A 25,984-nucleotide genomic window follows, 5' to 3' on the forward strand; every position below is an offset into this window, starting at 1 on the left:
CCCTGACTAGAATGGAACCCACAACCTGGGTATGTGCCCTGACTAGAAATTGAACCTGCAATTTTTTGGTGTACAGGACGACACTCAACCAAATGAGCCACACCAGCCAGGGCTTCTTAGGCTTCTTGACAGAGAAGAGACCCTGTCTCTAGGTTTATTTGCATAGATATTTATGTGTTCCTCTGCTTCCTCACTGGCAAACTCAATTTGCATGGGGTCAGGCTGGTGGGCATCCAGGTGTGATCACCCTGCATATACACAGCAGAAAGAGAAAAACCAGAAGGGACTGACCATAGGGAGGGGAATTGGCCGCAGCTGACCCTGAACCCAGCTTGGGGACATCTGTGCTGTGGTGCCTGCCTAACAGTGAGCAACGGAGCTGAACAATGACCCCCAGGGGCTAGTGTGCCCCCCTCTCACTTTCCCCCACATCTGGAGTCCTGCCTCCTCCACATGAAGATCCAGAAGCTGCAGAAGGTGAGATGCAGGGGGACACGAGTAGGAGGAGGAAAAATATGGGGAGATTCTAGTCCCTCCCACTTAGAGATGCGGTCGCCATGGTGACTGAGGACCAGTGAGGTGGGATGGGGTTGGGATGGGAGTGGAGGTGTGGCAGGACTAAGCTCTGGGATACGGAGGGCCTGGTGTTCCAGGGGGAGGAAAACGCCACAGCAGCCCCAAGCTCCAGGTAAGGAAGCAAGAGAGCTGGCAGTTCTGAAAGGAGAGGGTGGGCCATTGTCTGGTGCTGGCTCTGCCCTAAGTAGGGGGCAGATAGAGGGGGTCTGCCATTGTTTGTGATATTGAGCTCAGCCTTCCAGCACTAGTCAGACTGGAGAAGAAAACCTAGGAGGCCCTGGGTAAGGGGTTGGAGGGATTGGGCTGGGCAGGTGGCAAGAAAGCTAGGAGACAGCAGGGGTGGGAAGAGGTGGGGAGATTCTGGGAGAGTAGAGTCTTGGGAACATCCTTAGTGCTTTTTATACAGTAGGCACTTAATAAATGTAAGTTGCTTTGATCTGCTTTTGATCATAAAAGGAGGGCAACAAGGGGACAGGGCAGGTGGGGCTAAAGAAGGGGAGCCAGGAAGCTGATGTTCTCCAGGAATGAGCTCTTCTGGGCCTGCCCCAGAGGCTGGAAGGGAGAGGGGTAGGGCACACTGGGCCTGCTCGGTGAAGCCCCAAGTGGCTTCTCTCCTGGCACACGAGCCCCCCCTCCCACAGTAAGGTATCTATGCTTCAGGAGTGTAGAAGAGACAGAGCCCTTGGGTGAGCATGGAGTAGGAGTGAGAAGTGACATCACCATCTCCCCTCCCACCCTCACCCCCACATCTGGATCTCTACCCTGGGCCGGAAAGCCTGGCAGGAAGGGGCTACTGTTTGATGTGGCCTAGGGACTAAGGGGGAGGAGCCCCTGGAAGAGCTGAACCCTGGGGTCGGGTGGTGGGGTTGAGCTCAGCATTGTTGTCTTGAGGGTCCTCATGTTGGGCTCCAGGGCTTGGGGAGAAAGGAGCTCAGGAACCCCCACATTAGGGCTATGAAATGCATGGCCCCTGAACATCTCACCCCTTCCTAACACCACCCCACCTCCACTGCTGCCTGACTCAACTCAGCCACGACACTTCCCCTCCCTGGCCTTGGTTTCCTAATTTGTATAGTGCAGGGGTGGGACCCTATCAGTTTAGAGCTTCCTTGATGCTGTAGGCAGGACCTGCCACATCATTTTTGGATTCCATGCAGAAGAAAAATGTGGGGCCCCTTGTTAAAAAACTATTAAGACTTTTAGGATGGCTGCAGTAGAGTGTTAGATGAAGTGTGGGCCCATCTGAGCGTGGGGCCCTGTGTGACTGCTCAGCTCATATGTCCATGAAGCCAGCCCTGGCTATGGGCTCCGCCAGCTGCAGCAAGAGAGATGGCCCAGAGGTTCTAGTGCAAGAGGGACAGTGGGTAGGGGGCAGGTGGCCCTGCCTCTCCTCCGGTCTCTTCTGTGGAGCTGGACCAGGAGGCCCTGTGGAGGCAGGAGGTGGTACCTGACGGCCTTTCTTCAAGGGGTTTCAGGACTCACCCCAGAGATACTGCTTCTTAGCCCAAGAGGCTGGACTAGGGCAAGAGTAGGTCTTCAGAGAGACTGTGTAGCTAAGGGATTAGCTTTGAATGAGGTTGATCCGAGTTGAACTTGGCATTTAGCTGTGTAACCTCCCTGGATCACCTTCCTCATCTGTAAAATGGGATCCTGGGGGTACCTATCTGCTAAAATTGTTTGGTAGACCACAGCCTGATTCATATTGGCTGGAGGGGCTGGCGGGGGGGGGGGGGGGGTGCCTGGAGCTAGAAGGAGAATTCCTGGTTTTCTGGAGAAGAAGGAACTAAGGGCAGAGCACTAATCTAACACTTCCAGAGAGGCCAGAACAGGGCATCGGGCTGGAACTTTCTCCCCAACCCCCCCCCAACAGAACTCCTCCCAGTGACCCAAATAAGCCAATCTGTTCAAGCAGAGTGGCCCAGGGGTAGGGTAGGTTCCCAAATCTGAGCTGGGGTTTGGCAGACACAGAAGGTGGGGTCTGGGTGGGAGTTTCCCTTGATTCTGAGAGTCAGGAAGATTTTCTCTGGGGGAGACCTTGGTCTATGGCTTCTCCCAAGGACCTGGCAACCAACCCCCGTGAGAGTCTGAGGGCATCTTAAGCAAGTCTTGACAGAAACAGTTGTCAGGAGGGGTCTGGCTAAGACCAACCCTCAGAAAAATTGATGGCAAGTGGGAGCAGAGGGAGAAGGAAGGAAGGCTGAGCAGACTTTGACAAGGAGTTCTTCTAAGGAGTAGCTGGGCTGTACCGTCATCCTGCAGGCTGCTGCTGTGGGGAGAGGGATGGAAGTTACACTACAGGAAGGATTTCCTGACAGTGAGGAATGTGCACTTAAGAAGGAGGTGGGTTCCTTATTAGAGTCGGATTTACCTTGGAATGGCTGTGCTATTTATAACAAGCAGTCAGCTGTCTCAGCTGAGTGGGCAGGAAACTACCCCCTTTGTAGGTCACGGAGCTCTTGATGCTAGAGGCCTCATTAGCCATGCATTATGAGGTTCCCCCTGGAGCCATCGGGGAGGAGTGAGCAGCCACCATGGGGGGTTGGGTGCCTCCACAGTATGTTTGAGAAGTATGACCTCAGATGGGAAATTTTCTGGGCCTCCCACTGGCTTGATGCTGCCCTAAGAGTGATGGAAATTAGACTACCGGTGGCAGTCCCCCAGCAAAACCACGAATAAGAGCCAAATGCAATTGTTTTATTTGTAAAAGACTATGGTTCAGCCCTGGCCGGTTTGGCTCAGTGGTTAGAGCGTCGGCCTGCGGTCCAGAGAGACCCGGGTTCGGTTTCCGCTAAGGGCACGTACCTCGGTTGCAGTTTGTCCCCGGCCCTGGTTGGTCGTGCGGGTGGCAGCCACTCGATGTGTCCCTTTCACGTCGATGTTTCTCTCTCTCTCTCTCGTCCTCTCTCTCCCTCCCACTCTGTCTGAACAAAAAATGGAAAAAATGTCTTCGGGTGAGGATTAAAAAAAAAAAAAAAAAAAGACTATGGTTCAGCTGGAGGTGGGAGGTTTGAAGTTTAGACCACTGCAGGGACATCCCAGTAGGTAGGAGTGGAGAGACCTCACCTTGTGGGTAGGTAAAAAAAGGAATATGAAAGACAGTGTCATGTCTGGGAAATCTTGAGCATGAAGAGAGAACATTGCTCGTCTGGTTAGACCAGCTGTGATGTGACAGAGGGACAGGAAATGGCTGAAATGATCTAGAAACTTTCTGGCCTTTTAAACTTTCTGGATAGACAGAGGCGGGCGAGAGGAGGGGGAAAGAGAGAGGTGTGTCTCCTTTTATTCCCCTCCCAACTTCCGCCCAAGCCTGTCACAACTCGAGAGGTAGAAATTCTGGTTTCCCTTGCCCAGAGCTCCCAGCGCTGGCTTCCGCACGATGGGTGCCTGGAGGGTCTCACTCCCGGCCGAGCTGGGCTGAGCCTCTGTCCCCTGCCTCTGGGGCCTGGGACGCCCACTCACCTTCTTTCTTTTGGATGGCACCTCCACCCAAGTGTCCAGACACCTGGGTTCTACACTGTGACTGGCTCAAGGGTACGTGAGATGAGATGGGTGGCTAGGGATTGGTGGTCCTGAGAAGTTCATGCAGAGACCTGAGGAGACAGCAGCAGCACAGAGTCCAGGGAGAGGGTGGGCAGCTATAGAGGCTGGGAGATAGCTACTTCCTGCCCTGGGCCACTTTCCTGGCAATGCTGTTAGCCAGCCTGGTGGGCTGTACGTACTCCCTTTGCCACCCTGTAAGATGGCCAGGTCGGCCTGAACATCAAAGACCCCAGCCTAGCTCTGACCGGGGCAAGGTCAGAGCAGCCGATTCAGACCGAGTCTGCCTGCTTGGGTCATCAGAGGGTAGAAGTAAGTATGAGAGACGGGGTATCTATAGGCCTGAAAGAGCCAAGAGAGTCAGGTCTGAGGAATTTATATTTGAGCATAGGAATCTGTTCCCCAGAAAGTTCCCTGCCTGGGGCTAGGCAATGATTTGGACTCTGGGATAGGGGGGGAAGAAAGGCAAAGCGTAGATAGCAAGAAGGACTTCTCTGAGAACAAAGTAGAGAAAAGGCAGAGTGGGGCTATCGGTGAAAAGAGATCAGAGGGCAGGATGGAGAACACCCGGACTCCTACCCAGAAGGGAGAGTGAGGCAGCAGGCTGAGGCCTGTGAGGATGATGGAAGTGAGACTCCCTGAGGGCACCCCCTTTCCACACTTCTGCTGCCTGGGGCTCTCTGATTGGTCCCCGGGGTGGGGATGTGGTGAGGATTGCTTACCCAGAGAGTACTTCTGTGCTTGTTTCCCCAGAGCCATCCGGTGACAGCCTCTGGCTGAACATGGCCTTACCAGCCCTGGGCCTGGACCCTTGGAGCCTCCTGGGCCTTTTCCTCTTTCAACTGCTCCTGCTGCTGCTGCCAACAACAACTACAGGGGGTGGTGGGCAGGAGCCCATGCCCAGGGTCAAATACTATGCAGGTAAGTGTTTGATGGCCAGGAAGTGTGGGAATGACAACAGTGAGTTAGAGTGGCTGGCAGGAAAGCGAGAGGAGAGGAGGGAGGGGAAGAAAAACAAACGTGGAGGAACAGATATGCCAGAGAGAGACAGACAGCTTCCGAGAGAGATTGAGAACCAGAAATAGAAGTTCAGACTGAGACAGACAGAAGTAAGAGATGAAACCACTTGGGGTGAAGATTGAGGAAAGAAAGAAGAGGGGCCAGGTGGCCAGAGGCATCACTCTTTCGGGTTCCCCCAAATCGGTGATATTTCTTTCCCTCCTTGAATATCACCGTCCTCGAGCTGGGCACCTCAAACCCCAAACTGCTTTCATGCCCCTAGTTGCCCCCAAAGCCAAGGCCCATGCTAGAAGATCATCTGTGGACCTGACGATTCAGGGTACTCCAGGCCCATGCCAACCACACAGATCAGGCTAGACCATGGTATGTCTAGCACCTGGACACCAAGGTTATGAGAATTTAGAGTGGCCCCACTGAGGCACAGGCTCTGGAGCCCTGTAGGCACAGCCTGGCTGCTTTCTTACAGAGGCTGTGGGGCTGCTGGCACGCTCACCTCCAGGGAGAAGGTTCAGGGAAGGACATGTAAGGGTAGTAGGGGCAGGGTATCCTGGGCACTTATTTTTCTGGGGCAATATGGTAAAGGAAATGTATGCTGTCCTTTGATAGAGAGGCCTCCTCTCTGTTGGGTGCTGGGATTACCAAGATAAACAAGACTCAGCCCGTGCCCTCCCAGTGCTCAGAGTCCTGAGGGGAAGCAAAGGAGCAGACAGTCTTGCTACAGGGTGATCAGTTCCGTAATGGAGGGGTTTATACAGTTCTGATGGAGGCCGGCCCTTCTAGCACCTTGCCACACACTATTCCCCAACTCCGCCTATTGGTCCTGTCTAAAACTCTGAGCCTTTAAAAGTAACAATTAGCTAGTCGGTCCTCTGATGCAAAAGCGCAAATATGCCCATGAGAGAGAATCTGAGGAGCTCCTTCCCCTTGCTGATGGCCAGTGGGACAGGAACACCCATACCCCATCACTACATCAAAGTGACAGAGAGGACCTAGATGAGCCACCTAGGCTCACCTCCCCTGTCCCGGTGACATCCAGGTATGCCCATGGTCCTTTGAAGAAAGGTGTTTTCTTTCTGTTCAGCTTATGGCAGTCATTTTAGTGGTGGAAATTTCCTGCAGTAGAGGACAGAAAGGAAGTGGGATTGATGAGTGGGACCCTATAACCCACAGCTACTCTGACACAGTCTTATCTGTATGTAGCTTTCCTGCCTGTGGCTGCCAACATCTTCCTGTCTGTTCATCTGCCTTCTGCTCTCTCTGTCATCAAGGACCTATGTGCCCTCCCCCACTGCAGCCCCGGAAGAGCATCCTTGTACCTCACTTTATTTCCTGTCCCTTTGTCTGTCTGTTGGGTGTGGGCTGCCCTCTCTTAGTCCCAGGCTATCATTACCCAGTCTTTGGCTGCCTCTCCTCTCTTCTGTGGGCTCAACACACTAAGTTCCTATGGCTGCAAGCAGTGTGGGGTGAAGGAGGGAGATGCTGATAAAGAATGGGTCCAGCCCTCGCCGGTTTGGATCAGAGGTTAGAGCGTTGGCCTGCGGTCCAGAGAGACCCGGGTTCAGTTCCTGTAAGGGCGTGTACCTAGGTTGCAGTTTGTCCCTAGCCCTGGTTGGTCGTGTGGGTGGTAGCCACTTGATGTGTCCCTTTCACGTCGATGTTTCTCTCTCTCTCTCTTCCTCTCTCTCCCTCCCACTCTATCTGAAAAAAAAAAAAGGAAAAATGTCCTTGGGTGAGGATTAAAAACAAAGAATGGGACCCTGGCCGGTTTGGCTCAGTGGTTGGAGCGTCCACCTGCGGTCCGGAGAGACCCGGGTTCGGTTCCCGCTAAGGGCATGTACCTAGGTTGCAGTTTGTCCCCTGCCCTGGTTGGTCGAGCGGGTGGCAGCCACTCGATGTGTCTCTTTCATATCGATGTTTCCCTCTCTCTCTCTTCCTCTCTCTCCCTCCCACTCTCTCTGTACAAAAAATGGAAAAATGTCCTTGGGTGAGGATTAAAAAAAAAAAAAAAGAATGGGTCGAGTTGCCAAAACCTGGGAGCACACTCTGCCACCCTTTTCCATTCCCCTTCCCCCACTTTTATGTCAGTAATCAGCTGCTTGCCCACCAGCTCATCACTCATCACCCTTCTCACCACTTCCCAACAGGGGACGGACGCAGGGTTCTTAGCCTCTTCCACCAGAAGAGTCTCCAGGATTTTGACACTCTGCTCTTGAGTGATGATGAAAGCACTCTCTATGTGGGAGCCCGAGAGGCTATTCTGGCCTTGAATATCCAGGATCCAGGTGTGCCAATGCTAAAGAACATGGTGAGGAGGCCAGGGATAAAGGGCATGGGCTGGGAGTGAGGAGGGGGCCAGCAGCTGCCCTGTGCCTGTGCTGGCTATGGGTGAATAATTGCCCAATTTCTGTTATCTATACAGTTGGCCTTTGAACAAGATGGGTTTCAACTCTGCGGGTCCATTTATATGCAGATTTTTTTCAATATGTATACAGGAGGCCCTCTGTATCTTCAGGTTTCCCATCTGCAAATTCAACCAGCATTTTCTAGCTGTGGTTAGGAATCCATGGATGTGGAGGGCAGACTATATGCATTTTTCTACCTTACTTTATATAAGGAATTTGAACATCCATGGGGTCCTGGCACTAATCCTCCATGGATACCAAGAGATGACTGTAGTTAAGTTTTAGGGAGTCAAAATTTCACTATGCAAGGGATTGGCGCTTCTAACCCCCATGTTGTTCAAGGGTGACCTGTATTCAGTAATAATCAGCAAGTCTTCTATATCTGGTCTTTACACAGACAAAAATACCCTCACTATTCGTTGGTATCATGATTACTGGTTGAATAATAATTGCTAAAATGACTGAGATGGAAATCATTGACACTTGAGAGAACTATTGATTCAAATTGTATCAATAATGTGATCTTCATGCACTGGTAGAAATCACTGAAGCTTCTGTGTTAATTTATTTTTTATTTTTTTGAGAGTATGTTTATTGAAGCTGGGGACAGTGAAACAAGGAAGGGCTCAGGGTAAAAGAAGCAACAGGAGAGAGCCCAGGCGAGGCTGCTTTGGCTCACTGGAAAGTTAGAGAAAAGGGACCTTGAAGACAGGTTCAGGGGTGAACCCAGGATGAGCTGCCACTGCCCATTTCTCCCCTGGTTGCAAGTCTCATGGGGACCTTAGAGTTTAAGACATACACTCCTGAGAGAGAAGAACGGTGTGGGAGTACTCCCAGGGGGAGGGAAAGCGTGCCTCTGTGTTAAATTTTAGTCACCCTACTAATGGCACTAATGTGAGGGAGAAAAGGAGAAGGAAGGAAAATGGGCAGGGGAGGAGGGAGGTAGCAATTATGGAGCATCTCCATGGTTTGTATTTCTCTGTGTGGTCTATAGGCCACGTGACTATATGGGCTACTGGTTAAAACAGCAGATTTTCTGAGGTGTAATCTAGGAACTGACATTTTAAACAATTTCCCTAGGAAATGTGTGGTTTGACAACTGCTACTCTGTGTACTATGCATTGCCTTAAGAGCTTTACATGTGCCACCTAGTTGTGCCCTCCAGAAGCCTGTGAATTGACCAAGGTCATTCAACCAGTAAATAGCTGAGTCTAGATTCAAACACAGATCTGATCCCATAGGCCATGTTCTAGCATGGAGCAGCATCCTAGTGAAAAAACAGTATCACCAGAGTAATAGTCTGGTCACCAAGTGGTGTTATTATAGCACATCAGCAGGTCACTAACTACCAGGCCTGCTGGTGATTTCACACCAGAGTCAAAGAGGGGATGGCAAGTCAAAGCTAGAGCTGAACACCTCGTATCCCTTTATCTCCTATTCCCAACTCCCCAATTCAGATACCCTGGCCAGCCAGTGACACAAAAAAGAGTGAATGTGCCTTTAAGAAGAAGAGCAATGAGGTAAGCAGAGGTGGGGTTATAGGGGCTCTGGTGCTTGGGTCCACGCTCAACCAGTGAGCCATACCAGTCGGGCTGTAGGGGCTCTGAGGAGAGAACTCTGGTGTCCCCAGACCATCATCTCAGGTAGGACAGGCAGCAGAGGCCTACTTGTTTGCATGATTATTCCTGCATCATGTTCTATGAAGACATACACAGACTGCCTCAGCATTGCCCAGCTCTTCTCCCCACTAGGAAGTGAGGGAGCATTGGAGTTTGGGGGCTCAGGAGTTTGGGGCAAATATCCTGGAGGCCTGAATTCTCTCTCTTTTCCAGACACAGTGTTTCAACTTTATTCGTGTCTTGGTCTCTTTCAATGCCACCCACCTCTACGCCTGCGGCACCTTTGCCTTCAGCCCTGCCTGTACCTTCATTGTAAGTTACCTGGCACCCAGCTCTGAGACCCCAAGCCTCCCTCCTCACATCTACTCACAGCCCATCCTCTGAAGCTCTGGAAACCTCATGAGCTTCCTGGCCCCAAACCAATTTCTCTCTATGTCCCTTCCTCCCTCACCCCCTTCACTTTCCAGACATGAGACTTTGGCATTCTAATCTCCTATCCTCTCCCCATCCTTAGGAACTCCAAAATTCCAACCTGTTGCCCATCTTGCCGGACAAGGTTGTTGAGGGGAAAGGGCAAAGCCCCTTCGACCCTGCCCATAAGCACACAGCTGTCTTGGTAGGTGAGTATCAGATTCCCTGGCCCATCCCAACATCTGCTCTCTCAGGTCACTGACATGTGGAATCTGACAGAATTTCCTAAAAGAGGGGACAGAGGGAGGGAAAGCCAGGAACCTCAAAGCACAAGATCAGAGGGAGAACTAGGCACCTCAACCACCAGCTGCTGCTGAAGCTGCTACAAAGGAAGTGAAGAGAGATGGCTGTGGAGAGATATATAGAGGCAGGAAGGTCTGGAATGGGTCTTAGGCAGAAAAGAGGCCTGAGATTCAGTCAATTGTTCAACAAATAGGCACTGTGTGAACACCTCTGGTGTGCCAGGCATTGTGCTAACAACTGTAGGGGTTTCAGAGAAGAAAGCATGGCCCTGTGCCCTCCTGGACACAAACCACTACAGACTTCCTAACCTGGCTTCTTGGAGGAGGTGGCCTTTGACTTTTGAGTAGGACCTTGAAAGATAGGGTGAGTAAGGTGTTCCAGGAAGAGAAGGGTAGGACTCAAAGTGTGGAAGCAGAAAACACAGCCACCTTTTGGGAACAATGAGTGATTCTACTTGGCAAGTGGTTCAGCTGGGTGTGTTGGGAAGTAGGAGAAAAGGGCTGGGAGAGAGCCAAAACACAGAAGGCCAAGAGTGTTGGCCATTTCCTGTGGGCAGAAGGACCTAAGAAGGGTGCCTAACGTGGGAGCTGTGAGCTGAGCTTCATGGCTCCACAGGAAGGTGTAGAATGAATGAGACTGATGTGAATGCTGGCCCCAGACACAAGCAGGTATGAGAGGCGCAGGGGACCTTCCAACTGATAAGGTTCTCCCCCTTTCCCCCCCAGATGGGATGCTCTATTCAGGCACCATGAACAACTTCCTGGGCAGTGAGCCCATCCTGATCCGCACGCTGGGATCCCAGCCTGTGCTCAAGACGGAGGTCCGTTGGCTGCAACGTAAGAACCTGAGCCCCACCCAGCATAGGTCTGGTCCCCTTCCCCCAGCCCCGGAGACCTGGCGATTCACCCAACTCTCCTTTGTTGAGAGTATACTGCGTACAAGGCAGTACTGTTAGGCGCTGGGGGTACAGCAGAGAAGGACACAAGGCTCCCGTCCTCATGAAGCTTTCATCTTACATAAAGAAAGAAGTATCAGTCCTCCTCCCCTCCACCACCACGGCTACCCTCGATCAGCTGTAGGACCCGAGGCATCCAGTCTTCAGGCCTCCAGAGCCAAGCCAAGGGTTTTCACCAAAGGGAACCCAGGGCATTCAGATGCTCAATTCTTTTTTTTTTTTTTTTTTTTTTTTAATCCTCATCCGAGTACATTTTTCCATTTTTTGTACAGACAGTGTGGGAGGGAGAAAGGGGAAGAGAGAGAGAGGGAAACATCGATGTGAAAGGGACACATCGAGTGGCTGCCACCCGCATGACCAACCAGGGCCGGGGACAAACTGCAACCAAGGTACATGCCCTTAGCGGGAACCGAACCCGGGTCTCTCCGGACCGCAGGCGGACGCTCTAACCGCTGAGCCAAACCGGCCAGGGCAGATGCTCAATTCTTAAGCCTATCTGTCTACCCACCCCCTCCCCCTTCCGCCGTAGAGGACGCCTCCTTTGTGGCAGCCATCCCTTCTACTCAGGTCGTCTACTTCTTCTTTGCGGAGACAGCCAGCGAGTTTGAATTCTTCCACAAGCTCCACACTTCTCGAGTGGCCAGAGTCTGCAAGGTCAGCCTGGCCCGGAGGCGGGGCTGAAGTGGAGGAACCAATGGGGAGATGGCAGAGGCGGGACTAAGTGCCTTGAGCCCAATGGGAGAAGGGGAAAGGCGGGTAGGGGAACACGTCGGGTGGGAGGCATCCCTCACCCAGTCTGGCCCTTAGAACGACGTGGGCGGTGAAAAGCTGCTGCAGAAGAAGTGGACCACCTTCCTGAAGGCCCACCTGCTTTGCGCCCAGCCCGGGCAGCTGCCCTTCAACGTCATCCGCCATGCCGTCCTGCTGCCGGCCAATTTCTCCACCAATCTCAACGTCTACGCAGTCTTCACCTCTCAGTGGTGAGCCCCGGGGAACATGGGGGTAAATGTGGGGTCTGAGACCAGCCTCTGAGCTGCCCCGGCTCACCGAGGGGGGTAGGAGCTGAGGTGAGCCGATAGCACCTCCCAGGAATTTGATTTATGTCCTTCGTGTAGATGGGAAGAATAAAGCTTAGAGGGGTTTTTATTAGTTTATATCCTGGCTTGTTCCAAAAAGGATAGGAGGCAGCTTGCAAAATGTAACCATTAAAATAAATAAAATAGTGTAAAATAAAATATCCTATAAGGAAATGGGAATAAAAGGAGAATAAGAGAAGCCAAGGATAGGATCAACACATTACAAATGTTTGTCATTTATACAGTCCCTGTATGCCAGTCACAAATTTATCTCTGAGTTTCCTAATGGCCAGAGCAAGGAGGGAAACACCATCGGTGTCATAAGATAAAAAATGTAGCCATTACTTGGAGGCTAAGAAAAGTTAACTGATTTGCTGTGGTATGGTTCCACAGTGTTTTAGATATCTGCTGACAATGTGTCGGGTACCAAAGATATCTGGTGTAAGCAGAGTCTGGTATGTATGCCATCCAGAACTTAGAACATGGTGTGTGCCACAGTCAAGTTAAAGAGAACAAGAAAAACAGACCTGTCTCCACAGACCAGGGCTAAAACAATAAAAATAGTCTTGTAGTCAGGCTCTGGTTCATTCTCTGAGGACCAGAAAACCATGGGATCTAAAGGAGGAGGGCTTCATCTGGAGCCTGTCAGGAACTGGTTACACTGCCCCTCCCAGGGCCAGAGCCCCAGTTAATTATCTTTAAGGATAATCACACTTAAATCCTAAAATGGGCCAGAGTCTGGGGCCCTCCCAGTCTCAGCACAACTAGGGGAAAGAGAGGCAGCTAGAGGCTGACCCAGCCTTCCATTTCTTGCCCTCCTGGGGTTTCTCACCAATGGTGGGCCAGGGCTGGAGGGGGATCTTCCTGATATAGCAGAGGACCACAATGTTTCCTCTGGATCTCTGCAGGCAAATCGGTGGGACCAGGAGCTCAGCTGTCTGTGCCTTCTCTCTCAAGGACATCAAGCGTGTCTTTGAGGGGAAGTACAAGGAGTTGAACAAAGAGACTTCACGATGGACTACTCGTGGGGTTCCTGATGATATCAGTCCTCGGCCAGGCAGTGTGAGTACCAGCCCCCATATTGAACAAAGCCCCATCTCCCCCACAGAAACACATACATAGTGCACTTATCAGAGTACCTATTATGGCATAATAACTGCCCAATAAATGTTAGTTTTCCCCTCCACCACCACCAGTCCTGTCTGCTCAGATATATACTGGATACAGTTGTCCACATTACACAGGTGTCCAGTCCCATCCTACACATAGAGAAGCTCCTTCTACCCCAGCTAAATACCCACCAAACACCTGGATATCTCACTGATGAAACAAGGGAGCATGAGCTGTGCTAAGGACTGTGTTGAGCATCTTCACCTGCATTCTTATTTAACTTTTGTTTTTTGATCAGAGTTGTATATGTACACCATTTAAAGAATCATATAGATTTACATGATTGGTTACAAAAACCAGCCCTATTCCCTACCCTCCGCTTTTCCCTTTCTAGATAAAACCAGCTTCAATTCTTTTAGCTGATTATTTTGGTATTTATCTCCAAACCTCTAAATAACATACTTTTTATTGTTACGTCTTTTTAAAAAATATTTTCAATATGCTTTTATTGATTTTTTTTTTTTTAGAGAAAAGGAGAAACATCTATGTGAGAGAGAAACATTGATCACTTGCCTCCTGTATGCACCCCTACCAGGGATCAAACCCACCACCTGGGTATGTGCCCTGACTGGGAATCAAACTGGTGACCTTTAGGAGCATGGAGCACACTCAACCAACTGAGCCACACTGGCCAGGGTTATTGTTGTGTCTGATGTTTCAGTTTCAGGCAGTATGCATTCCCATTCTAGGAGGTGGTGTGCTGCAGTTGGCTTGCAGCAACTAGCAAGAACTCTTTTTGCACATCTCTTTCCAAATTCATGTCCGATGACATTACATTGGTAACTTGAAATCAACCATGTGGGAGTATAAACTACAGAAATCAGCAAACACTACAAATCAGGGCTCCCCCACCCTCACTCCAGAGCTGCCTTACCAACACACCAGTGTACCCAACCCTCATCTTCCAACACAGTTTTATAGTAATTTTGGTTAGATCAATATGTATATTAAGAGTGTTATTATTCACAGATCAGCCAAGTAGTAAGCCATGATTACTTTTCCTTTTGCATATTTTAAAATTTTCCCTGGAGTTAGTAATTATTTTGATTATTCTTTGCTTGCTTTATTTTCTAAGCTCTTATCTTTATTTTAACCTTAAATTTTTGTTATTGTTTTTAATCCTCACCTGAGGATATTTTTCCATTGATTTTTTAGAGGGAGAGACAGAGAAACATTGATGTGAGAGATACACATTGATTGGTTGCCTCCCACATGACCCCAACTGGGGCTGGGGATCGAATCTGCAACCCAGGTACTTGCCCTTCACTAGAACTGAACCTGCAACCCTTCAGTCCACAGGCTGATGCTCCTTTTTTTTTCTTTATTCTCACCAGAGGAGGTTTTTCCATTGATTTTTAGATAGAGTGGTAGGGAAGGAAGAAGGGAGAGACAGAGAGAGAAGCATTGATATGAGAGAGACATATTGATTACTTGTCTCCAGTACAGCCCTGTCAGGGCCGGGGATCAAACCTGCAACCGAGATACATGCCATTGACCTGGAATTGAACCTGAGACTCTTTGGTCCTCGGGCTGACACTGTAAGCACTGAGCCAAACCCAGCCAGGGCCCCAATTTTTTTTTTTTTTTTAAATCCTCACCCGAGGACATTTTTCCATCTTTTGTACAGATAGAGTGGGAGGGAGAGAGAGGAAGAGAGATAGAGAGAGAAACATCGACGTGAAAGGGACACATCGAGTGGCTGCCACCCGCACGACCAACCAGGGCCGGGGACAAACTGCAACCGAAGTACGTGCCCTTAGCGGGAACCGAACCCAGGTCTCTCCGGACCGCAGGCCGACGCTCTAACCGCTGAGCCAAACTGGCCAGGGCCCAATTTTTTTTTAAGTGAGAGTTTATTAGTGAAGCAGTGAGACAGAGAGTGCCTATTCCACAAACAGAGCAGCCAACCCCAAACTCTTAATTACGTATCTGAATCTCTTCTGAAGACAGACCTGTTAGGTGTTCTAACAGTTTCATCTTCCTGGAGAGCCTTCCTGTCTGCTGCAGTCTAGACTGGAGGCCCTCTACATTTGTGCACAGCTGCCATCCTGGAACCTCCCTTCTTCATCCTGGGCATTCCCTTTGCTTCTTTTGTACACCATGATCTCATGTAATAATCTCATGCATCTCATGACTTTTTTTTTCTATCTTATTTTAGGGGAGGATAGTCTCTGTAGATTCCTAGACAAAGATACATGGCAGTAAAAGTCTTTTGAGACCTTGAATGTCTGAAAATGTCTTTATTCTACTTTCTCATTTGATAGTATGGCTAATACATGTAACTTTAGACTAGAGATAATCTTCCTTAAAAACTTTGAAGCTTGCTGTATTTTCTTCTAGCTTCTAGTGCTGCTATTGAGAAGTTCAAAGTTATCGTGAGCCCTAACTCTTTGAACGTCACCTGGTTTTTCCTCACTGGAATCTTGTAGGGCCTTTTCTTTGTCTCTGGCTATTCTGAAATTTCACAATATTGGGCTTTGATGAGACTGTTCATTTATTGTGTTGGACACTCAATTTGCCTCTTCAGCCTCGAAATTTAGTTCCTTCAGTTCTGAGAAGTTTTCTTGAACTATTTCCTCCTTTTTCATTCAACAAATATTTTTTATTTTTATTTTTTTTATCCTCACCCAACGACATTTTTCCATTTTTTGTTCAGATAGAGTGGGAGGGAGAGAAAGGAAAAGAGAGATCCTTCTACCAGATTTTTAATATCTGCTAAAATATATAGTTTCCTAGACTTTTTTGAGCTTTAAATATCTCTTTTATAAAATTGTTCTATTATGGAGAATTTCAAACATATCCAAAGTAGACAGAATAGTGCACTGGGCTTCTATGTACGTATCAGTCAGCTTCAATTCATAGCCAATCAAATTTGTTTCATCTATACTTCACCTACTTCCTTCCTTATTATTTTGGAGCAAATTCTGGACATCATATCATTTCATCTGTAATTTCCTATGGTTTAAAAAGTACCCATAGTACCATTATCACACTAAAAAACTTAATAACTCCTTAATATAAAATGCACTTAGTGTTCAAATATCTAATAGTCTCATAGATGTCATAAAAGTTTTTTCTTTTTTTAATCCTCACCCGAGGACATTTTTTCGTTTTTTGTTCAGATAGAGTGAGAGAGAGAGAGAGGAAAAAAAAAAACATCGACGTGAAAGGAACACATCGAGTGGCTGCCACCTGCATAACCCAACCAGGGCTGGGGACAAACTGCAACCGAAGTACGTGCCCTTAGCGGAAACTGAACCCGGGTCTCTCTGGATCGCAGGCCGATGCTCTAACTGTTGAGTCAAACTGGCCAGTGCAAAAGTATTTTTAAATATAGTTTATTTAAATCAAAATATGAATAAGATCTGTAAATTGGATTGGTTGTTCTTTTAAGTCTCTCTCTTTTTTTTAATCCTCACCCGAGGACATTTTTCCATTTTTTGTTCAGGTAGAGTGGGAGGGAGAGAGAGGAACAGAGAGAGAGAGAGAGAAACATCGACGTGAAAGGGACACATCGAGTGGCTGCCACCCGCACGACCAACCAGGGTTGGGGACAAACTGTGACTGAGGTACGCGCCCTTAGCAGGAACCGAACCCCAGTCTCTCTGGACCACAGGTCGATGCTCTAACCGCTGAGCCAAACCAGCCAGGGCCTTTTAAGTCTCTCTTAATCTAGATTTTCCCTTTCAATCTTCTTTTTTTTCTCTTGCAATTTATTTGTCATGTAGAATTTTACACAGTCTGGATCTTGATGATTTTGCAACTCAGTGGTGGAATATATAGTATTTTTTGTAAACTGATGGTTGGACATAGAGACTTGATCAGATTAAAGTCTGATCGAGGGTGAGAGCAAGACTACTTCCTCATGGTAGTGTGTCCTTCTTTCAGGATGTATATAATGTCTGGCTGTGCTCTTAAAGTAAGATCTCCTCTTTGTAGCATTATGTTCATTTCATAAATATACTGTCTTCACTTATTTCTCTTAAGATAGTAATGATACTTTGGTGAGAAGTTTTCTTTTCTCCAAATCATTTCTGTTTCCTCCTAGGTTTTTGTTTGTTCATTTTTTCTGTTTGTTTGCTTTGGTCTCTTTCATAATCGTGGTTTTACTCACATGTCTGTCTGGTAATCCTTGGCTAGCTACTCATATTTAAGAGCAGGTGACCATGAAGCTGTTTGGAAACTCTGTGGACATGGGTATGACTTGGCAACTTGAGCTCCATGTAGCTGCACTGAGGATGGTCTAGCTGGGCTATTTTGTTGGGGACTTTCAATGTTAGTATCTTTTAGTCTTTCCTCTGGGACCTCTAGTCATTGTTTCCAGAGCAGACTGTTGTAGTCTTCTGCTTGGAGAGAGATGTCTAGTTCCTGGTGTCAGGGAGCCATGGGCTAAGATGGTTGGGTGTGGGGAAGAATATTAGCCTCTACTGTGCCTACCTACTCTTACTCCCCCGCTTTCATGGTGGTGTCCTTCCTCAACTGTGCCTGCTGTCCTCCATCCAGCGACCCTCTGTCTTACCCTATCCAGAGAATAAACCTTCAATCTTGGGCCAGGGCATGGAAGAGAGAGTCACTCGGGCATGGAGCTGGGAGGAGATCTGCTTGCTTTTTAAAAAGATTTTCAAATAATTCTCTTTATTCAGCCCCTTTTTACCTCATTTCCAGAGGTGACTGGGGCCACTAATTCATGAACTTTAGAAACTGTCTTGGCGCTGGCCTGTTTGGCTCAGCGGTTAGAGCGTCGGCCTGCAGTCCAGAGAGACCCGGGTTCGGTTCCCGCTAAGGGCACGTACCTTGGTTGCAGTTTGTCCCTGGCCCTGGTTGGGTCATGCGGGTGGCAACCACTCGATGTGTCCCTTTCACGTCGATGTTTCTCTCTCTCTCTCTCCCTCCCACTCTATCTGAATGAAAAATGGAAAAATGTCCTCGAGTGAGGATAAAAAAAAAGAAACTGTCTTGTAAATCAGATAGTTTTGGGCTACCCCAGGACAATTTACTGCTGAGCCAAATCGGCCAGGGCTTTATCCCAGGACCATCTTAAAAAGACTTTTTTCGCTCTGACCATTTGGCTCAGGGGTTAGAGCGTCGGCCTACAGACCAGAGAGTCCTGGGTTCGGTTCCTGCTAGGGGCACGTACCTTGGTTGCAGTTTGTCCCCGGTCCCAGTTAGGGTTGTGTGGGTGGCGACCAGGCGATGTGTATCTCTCACGTTGATGTTTCTCTCTCTGTCTTCCTGCCTTTCTCCCTCCCGCTCTATCTGAGGATAAATGCAAAAATTTCCTCAGGTGAGGATTACAAAAAAAAGAGCACTGGCCGGTTTTCTCAGTGGTTAGAGCATTGGCCTGTGGTCTGGAGAGACCTGGGTTCGGTTCCTGCTAAGGGCATGTACCTCGGTTGCAGTTTGTCCTCAGCCCTGGTTGGTTGTGTGGGTGGCAACCACTCGATGTGTCCCTTTCACGTCGATGTTTTTCTCTCTCTCTCCCTCCCACTCTATCTGAATAAAATATCAAAAAATGTCCTCGGATGAGAATTGAAAAAAAAAAAAACTAAAAAAAAAAAAGACTTTTTTCCTGCTAAGTCTTTTACTATTTGTTTATTTGTTTTCCAGCTTCCAAATGTGGGGCTTTTGCCTCCTCTTCTGTTCTTCCCATCCCTGTAGGTTTCCTTTTAAAAAATCCCTTTGAACCCTGGTCAGTTTAACTCTGTGGTTAGAGCATCGGCCTGCAGACCAGAGAGTCCCAGGTTTGGTTCCTGCTAAGGGCATGTACCTAGGTTGCAGTTTGTCCCTGGCCCCAGTTGGGGTCCTGTGGGTGGCGACCAGTCCATGTGTCTCGCTCACATCGATGTTTCTCTCTCTCTTTTCCCCACTCTCTCCCTCCTGCTCTATATAAAGATAAATGCAAAAAAAAAAAAAAAGAAAAAGAAAATCCCTTTGATCCCGGCCGGTGTGGCTCAGTGGACTGAGTGTCTTCCCATGGACTCAGATATTCCAGTTTGATTCCTGGTCAGGGCACATGCCTGGGTTGTGGGCTCGATCCCCAGTAGGGGGCACGCAGGAGGCAGATGATCCATGTATCTCTCTCACAGTGATGTTTCTATCTCTCTCTCTCTCTCTAAAAAATCAATGAAAACATATTTTTTAAAAAATTTTCTTTGGGAGGAAGCAAGAGTAGGTGTATATGCTCATTCTGGCATCAAAATGCAATGTAGACGTTATTACCTCACTCTCCAGGCGAGGCAATTTAAACTCATAGAAGTGGGATAACTTGTCTGAGCACACAGCTTGTAGGTGACAGAGTTGGGCAGACAGTGCTCTTGGGTATGAAGGACAAGGGTCCTGAGTAAAGATCGTAACACAGGTGTCCCAAGAGCCCTGGCATGCTAGTGTTGGGAGGGCCTTTAGAGAACAGGCAGTTCAACCCCTCGTTTTATGGGTGAGAAAAGGAAGCCCAGGATGGAGACGAGACCCTCCCAGAGTCATGTAGCAAGTTCATGCAAAACCTTGCTGAGAAACGCTCCTTGGCACACCACCCTTTTATGTAACATCTTTCATTTAATCACTAACTCAGCAAACATTTATTGGGCAACAACTGTGTGCCATGCCCTGTGTTAACCCTTGGGCTACAGACACAAGTAAAACGGGGTCCTTTCCTGCAAAGGGCTCTCACTCTGCTTCCTGCCAGCTGCCAGACATCCTGGATGAAGGGGAGGGAGAGGAGGAGAAAAGTCATATGACTAACATTTATTGAGTCCTTAAGTCATGTCAATCACTGTTCTAATCGCTTTTCATGTATATTACTGTTCATCCTCACAGCAAGCCTATCATATATTGGTAATATGCCCATTTTACTGTTAAGGAACCTCAGGCTTGCAGAGGCTGGAATTCAAAGCCAGGCAGCTCCAGTCTGAACTTTAACCACCATCCGGAGATGAGGACTGCCATGAATGAGGGAAGCCAAGGAGACTGGCAGAGGGGGAAGAAGACAGGGAACAGGCATTGGTGGGTCACAGGAAGGAGAAAGCTGACCTGATCTGCCTTCTTCCCCCTTCAGTGCTCCATAGGCCCCTCCTCTGATAAAGCCTTGACCTTCATGAAGGACCATTTCCTGATGGATGAATCAGTGGTGGGAACACCCCTGCTGGTGAAATCTGGTGTGGAGTACACACGACTTGCAGTGGAGACAGCCCAAGACCTTAATGGGCACACCCATCTGGTCATGTACCTGGGTACCAGTGAGTAAAGGGCCTCAGGACATCCCTCAGGGGACTAGTGAAGAGGAGGGAAATCTTTGAGTTTATTCACTCATGCATTTATTCAACCAATGTTTTCTGAGCACCTCCTATGTGCCTGGCACCCTGCTAGGCTCTGAAAATATGGTGGAGAAACAAAACAGCCCAGTCCCTACCTCTTCTGAGTTTTCAGTCTGGTTGGGGAGACACACACAAGGGCTTCAGTGGCTCTCGCAAGAGCTGTTTATCTTATGGTGAAGACATGTTAGAAAGGTGAAGAGTGAATGGGTGGGGGGAGCTGGACACAGCAAGAGTAAGAGATCATTCCTTCAGGAGGCTTGGCTGTGAAGGGAAGAGAGGAAGGGGTGTGACTGGAGGAGGGTGCAGGGTCCAGCCAGCATTCTCTCTCTCTCTTTTTTTAATCCTCACCCAAGGATATTTTTCCATTTATATTCAGACAGAATGGGAGGGAGAGCGAGAGAAAGAGAGAGACAGAAACATCAATGTGAGAGAGACACGTCAATTAGTTGCCTCCCACATGACCCTAACCAGGGCTGGAGACTGAACTGCACCGAGGTACATGAATCGAACCCGTGACCCTTTGGTCCACAGGCCGACACTCTAACCACTGAGCAAAACAGGCCAGGGCAGCATTCTCTTTTTAAATACCAGAAAGAGCCTGGCTGGTGTGGCTCAGTGGGTTGAGTGTTGTCCCAGGCACCAAGAGGTTGCTGGTTCCATTCCTGGTCAGGGCACATGCCCAGGTTGTGTGCTCCATCCCCGGTAGGGAGCGTGCAGGAGGTAGTTGATCGATGTTATTGCTTCTCTCTCATCGACATTTTTTTCTCTCTCTCTCCCTCTCCCTTCCTCTCTCTCAAAAATCTATAAAAATATATTAAATAAATAAATAAATACAGGAAAGATTGTCAAGGTCTAGTAGAGAGAGAGAGATGGTGAGAGATGGACAGGCAAGGGGATAACTGGCAGATGAAGTTTGGGGGGAGCAGGAAGCCAGAGTCCAGGACATAGGTAAAGAAACTGACTGTAAATGGAGGAGGGCCAGCACTTCCACAGGGGCAGGAGTCAGGGCGGTATATATAGCTGGGGGGTGGGGAGGAAGCAGAGGGAGCTCTTTTTTTTTTAAAATCATTTTTTAAAAATTCTCACCCAAAGATAATGTTGTTCTCTTTTATCCTCACCTGAGGATATTTTTACATTTATCTTCAGATAGAGTGGGAGGGAGAGAGAGAAGGAGGAAGAGAGAGAGAGAAACCTCGATGCAAGAAAGACACATCAATTGGTTGCCACCCACATGACCCCATCTGGGGCCAGGGACAAACTGCAACCGAGGTATGTGTCCTTAGCGGGAACCAAACCCGGGACTCCCTGGTCCACAGGCTGACACTCTAACTGCTGAGCCAAACCGGCCAGGACCAAAGATATGTTTTTATTTATTTTAGAGGGAGAGAGAGAGACAAACATTGATCGGTTGCCTCCCATATGCATCCTGACTGGGGATCAAACTTGAAACCTGAGTATGTGCCCTACCAGGAATTAAACCTGTGACCTTTTGGTGTACAGGACAATGCCCCAACTAACTGAGCTACACTGGCCAGGGCAGCAGAGAGAGCTCTTATGTGAAGGCTTTTATGTTCTCTGTGAAGTAGGAGGACACAGGTCCTGAGCTGGGAATGAGGGGTGGAGAAGGTGGGAGGTTTGAAAAGAGAGGGGCAGATGTAAATAGTCATCATGGACAGAAGGAGAGAATCACAGGGGCTGTGGATGATTGCCCAGCATGTATATTAAGGGGCCTGGTGAGGTAGATGACCTTGAGCTTTAGTGGAAGAAACCTGCCAGATTCATTCATTCTTTTAGGACCTGTTACTAGGCACCCTATCAGCCATGCATTTATGGGGTATACAGTAGAGAACAAAACAAATGGAAAGCTTGTCCTTGTGAGGTGCAGGGAGACAGACAATAAACATACCAAGTCAATGGTGTTGGATGTTATAAGATTAGAAAATTAGTCTGATATGAGGGGCAATCAATAATGCCAATCAGGGCGGTTGCAATTTTTAAAAGGGTGGTCAGGATAGAACTCACTGAAGTGCCTTTGAGTAGAAACACTTAATGGAGGTGAGGGAGGCTGGTGATGTGATTTTCCACAGAAGCACTCAGCTGTCCACTGCTCCAGGTCCACGGAGAATGTGGACAGTTGTTCCTTCAGGGATGGAGTTTTATCAGGTGGTTGTAAAGGAAGGACAGAGGGGAGGGATTTACAAGAGCGCTCCATCTCCGTGGCACCGAGGGAAACGGTCTGACAGATCTGGGTCCAGTGCCTGTGATACTTCAGAAAGAACTTTCTGACAGCTGAGAGGGCGTCTGGAGTCAGGGAGGGAGAAGAGAGGGGTCTGTGGAAGAGGTGAGACCGTTTCAACTCTGTCTCTCCACAGCCACAGGGTCCCTGCACAAGGCTGTGGTGAGTGGGGACAACAGAGCTTATCTGGTAGAGGAGATCCAGCTGTTCCCTGACCCTGAACCTGTTCGAAACCTGCAGCTGGCCCCGATCCAGGTGAGAAGGTACCTTCTAATAGGGTGGGCCTAGGGTGCTGGGTCCTTGCTAGGCATGGCGGGGGCACCCTGACACTCTCTATCTCTCTTGCAGGGTGCACTGTTTGCAGGCTTCTCAGGAGGTATCTTGAGGATTCCCCGAGCCAACTGTAGTGTCTATGAGAGCTGTATGGACTGTGTCCTTGCCCGGGACCCACACTGTGCCTGGGACCCTGAGTCCGGGATCTGCCGCCTCCTGCCCACCTCCTTCCCGTGAGTGTCAGCCCTAGATGGTGCCAGCATCCTTTCTACGCAGCTTGTGCTCCTGTTCTTCTCTTTAGGGGTTACTGACACATTCTGTCTAAGATCCCCACTCCTTTGGTGGGCTCCTCCAGGGATGGGGTTGCACCCAGCAGTTCAGAAGCTGCTCCAGCATCCTGGGTCTCTCCTCTGCTCTGTTCTACCTTGTGTCCCCCCACCCCAGCCTTCTTTCCCACTGCTTCTTCCCTGCTCTTTCCACTTTTGTCTGTTTGAAGGGATGATTTTTTATTTCCTTGCCTTCTCAGGAAGTCTTGGAGGCAGGACATGGAGAAAGGGAACCCAGAGTGGGCCTGTGCCAATGGCCCCATAGCCAGGAGCCTCCGGCCTCGGAGCCGCCCCCAAATCAGTGAGTGTGGGACCAGGGGAGGTGCAAAGGCTCGAGAGGATTTCTTGGGAGGGGTAGGCATTCTTGCCTTAATTTCTTCTCCCAGCACCTGCGTGGTTTGAGACCTGAACACCCAGAGTTGGGTTGGATTTGGGTCCTGGCTGTAGGAAGAAGGGATAGGAATTCTAAAGTGGGATTCAGGATTGAGGGTAAAGTTGGTTTTGGTGGCAGAGTTGGAGTCAGATAGACTGGAAGTTAGTTTGGGGTCCAGATTGGAGATAGGGAAGGAGTCAGAGTTGAGTTTGGGAGTTGAAATGGAAATTGGAGATATTCACTGGAAGTCCAAATGTAGGGTAGAGACCCTCTCCAATCTTCCTTCTCCCCCACATCTCTTAACCTTTTGCCTCTTTTTCTTCACCTACAGTTAAAGAAGTTCTGGCTGTTCCCAACTCCATCCTGGAGCTCCCCTGCCCCCACCTCTCAGCCCTGGCCTCTTACCACTGGAGTCATGGGACAACAACTGTCCCAGGAGGCTCCTCCATGGTCTACAATGGCTCCCTCTTGCTGCTACTGCGCGATGGGGTGGGGGGCCTCTACCAGTGCTGGGCCACTGAGAACGGCTTCTCATACCCTGTGGTCTCCTACTGGGTGGACAGCCAGGACCAGCCCCTGGCCCTGGACCCTGAACTGGCAGGCATTCCCCGGGAGCGTGTGGAGACCCCGCTGACCAGGGTTGGCGGTGGGGCTGCCCTGCCTGCCCAGCGGTCCTATTGGCCCCACTTTCTCATCGTCACTGTACTGTTTTCCTTAGTGCTTTCAGGAACCCTCATCTTCCTCCTCCTTTCCCCACTGGGGGCACTCCGAGCCCGGGGCAAGGTCCAGGGCTGTGGGACCCTGACCCCTGGGGAGAAGGCCCCATTGAGCAGGGAGCAGCACCTCCAACTTCCCAAGGAACACAGGACCTCTGCCAGTGATGTGGACGCCGACAACAACCACCTGGGCACCGAGGTGGCTTAAACTCTGGGCACAGACTGAGGATGTGGGGTAGGGCGTGGCACCTGGCCATGCTGACCGGGAGCCTGACTGGTGCAGACCTGACCAGGGAGGGAGTAATATGAAAAATCACCTTCCTCCCGCAAGAGTAGCTTCTCTGCCACTCTGTGCCACCAGTAGCATTCAGTGGTGACTCCCCTGTGGGATTCCCTTCTACTAAGCACATGGGCTCTCAAACGGTGGCCACCCCACCTGGACTGAGGCTGATAGGAGAACCTTGAGAAGATCCTTCAGTTCTGGCTATTCCGGGACCCTCCAGAAACATACCGCTCCAGGAGACCCTAAAACATCTGACTGTTTTAGAATCCTATGGTAATAAACACCAAACATCTAAACAACCAGAAGGTAGCACACTGCTCCTGGAAACTCCACTCTGATAACAGCTGTCACCTGGGACATCAGGACTCCCCTCTCCCAGGGATCTTTAGGGTTCTGCACGGAGCTGCTCTCCTTTATCGACTGTGCGCCACTGACTCCCAGGAAGTCTTGAAGGCTGACCACTTTCCTTCTTGCTTCAGTTGGAGGAGGTTGTGATCTCTCACGGCCTGACGAGAATGACAGGGGTAATCTGAGCCTTGTTCATGCCTTTACCCTGGCTGACCCTTTGACCTCTGTCCTTTCCCCTTTCCTTTGCTTTACAATTCACAAAACTGCTTGTCACAATTTATTTTTTATTAAAAAGACAAAGCCTATGACTGGTGCTGTTTTTGTCAGAACAGAGTTCTCTAGCAGAGGACTGCAAGATGTGAAGGGAGCAGGCATCCAGGACATCAGTGGCACTAGGGCCGGATTTGTGGGTGATTGTTTCCTAGAACTCTTCTGCCCTGCTAGCTTCCTCCACAACCAGTCCAACAGCCTTTCCTCCACACCAGCCATTACTAGAGAGTATCTCAGACTGCCGTTCAAGCCAGCACTCTGTTGACCAGCCTCAGCTTGTGTCTGCTGGCCGGGCAACACCTGATCCATCTCTGGGTGGTGGTTTGGCAGGTGTCCCTGTAGCCCTGCAGTTACTGTCCCTGGCTCTTCCTCATTTCTTATGACTCCAACTCAGCCCCTCTTTCCCACTGCAGCATTTGGTTTCAACCCTTGGTGGATTTAATTTATAGAAAGACCATGCAGCCTCCCCTATCCTGACTACATCCTTCCTCATATCTGACAAACAGTGCTCTCCCCACACCCCCATACCAGCTTCCCCCTCACCCTCCTTTCACAAAGTACATGTCCCTCTTCCAGTCAAGACTAACCAGTGCCTTTGCCCCCTTTTCTCTGCAGAGACCCCCAACATTGCCCCCTCTTTACCTCTACCTCAGCTTAATCTCCCCTCTCCCACCCTCAGGTATGCTAGGTGTTCTCTGTAGGAATAAAACAAAACAACCATCCCAACTTCAATCTTTGAATCTATGCCCTCCACCCTTACTTGCTCTCTTTCCTGTTAGC

The 25,984-nt window shown here is 49.4% G+C and overlaps 1 protein-coding gene across 2 annotated transcripts; it reads left to right on the plus strand.

The window, feature by feature from the left end:
- Positions 1 to 251: 251 nt before the first annotated feature.
- Positions 252 to 25,240, plus strand: SEMA4A (semaphorin 4A). 2 transcript variants are annotated; one of them, XM_036272732.1, is made up of 15 exons: positions 252 to 477; positions 4,867 to 5,034; positions 7,278 to 7,438; positions 8,993 to 9,055; positions 9,368 to 9,466; positions 9,669 to 9,774; positions 10,594 to 10,704; positions 11,353 to 11,477; positions 11,631 to 11,803; positions 12,808 to 12,961; positions 20,121 to 20,301; positions 22,752 to 22,870; positions 22,964 to 23,121; positions 23,415 to 23,515; positions 23,919 to 25,240. In XM_036272732.1, exons 2-15 carry the CDS (start codon positions 4,896 to 4,898, stop codon positions 24,509 to 24,511), a joined length of 2,283 nt encoding a protein of 760 aa, XP_036128625.1. In that variant the 5' UTR covers positions 252 to 477; positions 4,867 to 4,895; the 3' UTR covers positions 24,512 to 25,240. The 2 variants fall into 2 exon arrangements, with proteins under 2 accessions (XP_036128625.1, XP_036128624.1); XM_036272731.1 differs by lacking the exon at positions 252 to 477 and adding an exon at positions 3,895 to 4,107.
- Positions 25,241 to 25,984: the final 744 nt, after the last annotated feature.

This window comes from Molossus molossus, unplaced genomic scaffold (assembly GCF_014108415.1).
Source record: "Molossus molossus isolate mMolMol1 unplaced genomic scaffold, mMolMol1.p scaffold_m16_p_20, whole genome shotgun sequence".
Taxonomy (NCBI): Eukaryota; Metazoa; Chordata; class Mammalia; order Chiroptera; family Molossidae; genus Molossus; species Molossus molossus.

Coding starts and splice junctions, on each gene's coding strand:
- SEMA4A (XM_036272731.1), top strand. CDS start 4,050: ATGGCACCTCCACCCAAGTGTCCAGACACCTGGGTTCTACACTGTGAC. Junction 9,056..9,367: donor TTAAGAAGAAGAGCAATGAG/GTAAGCAGAGGT, acceptor TCTCTTTTCCAG/ACACAGTGTTTCAACTTTAT. Junction 23,122..23,414: donor CTCCTGCCCACCTCCTTCCC/GTGAGTGTCAGC, acceptor TTGCCTTCTCAG/GAAGTCTTGGAGGCAGGACA.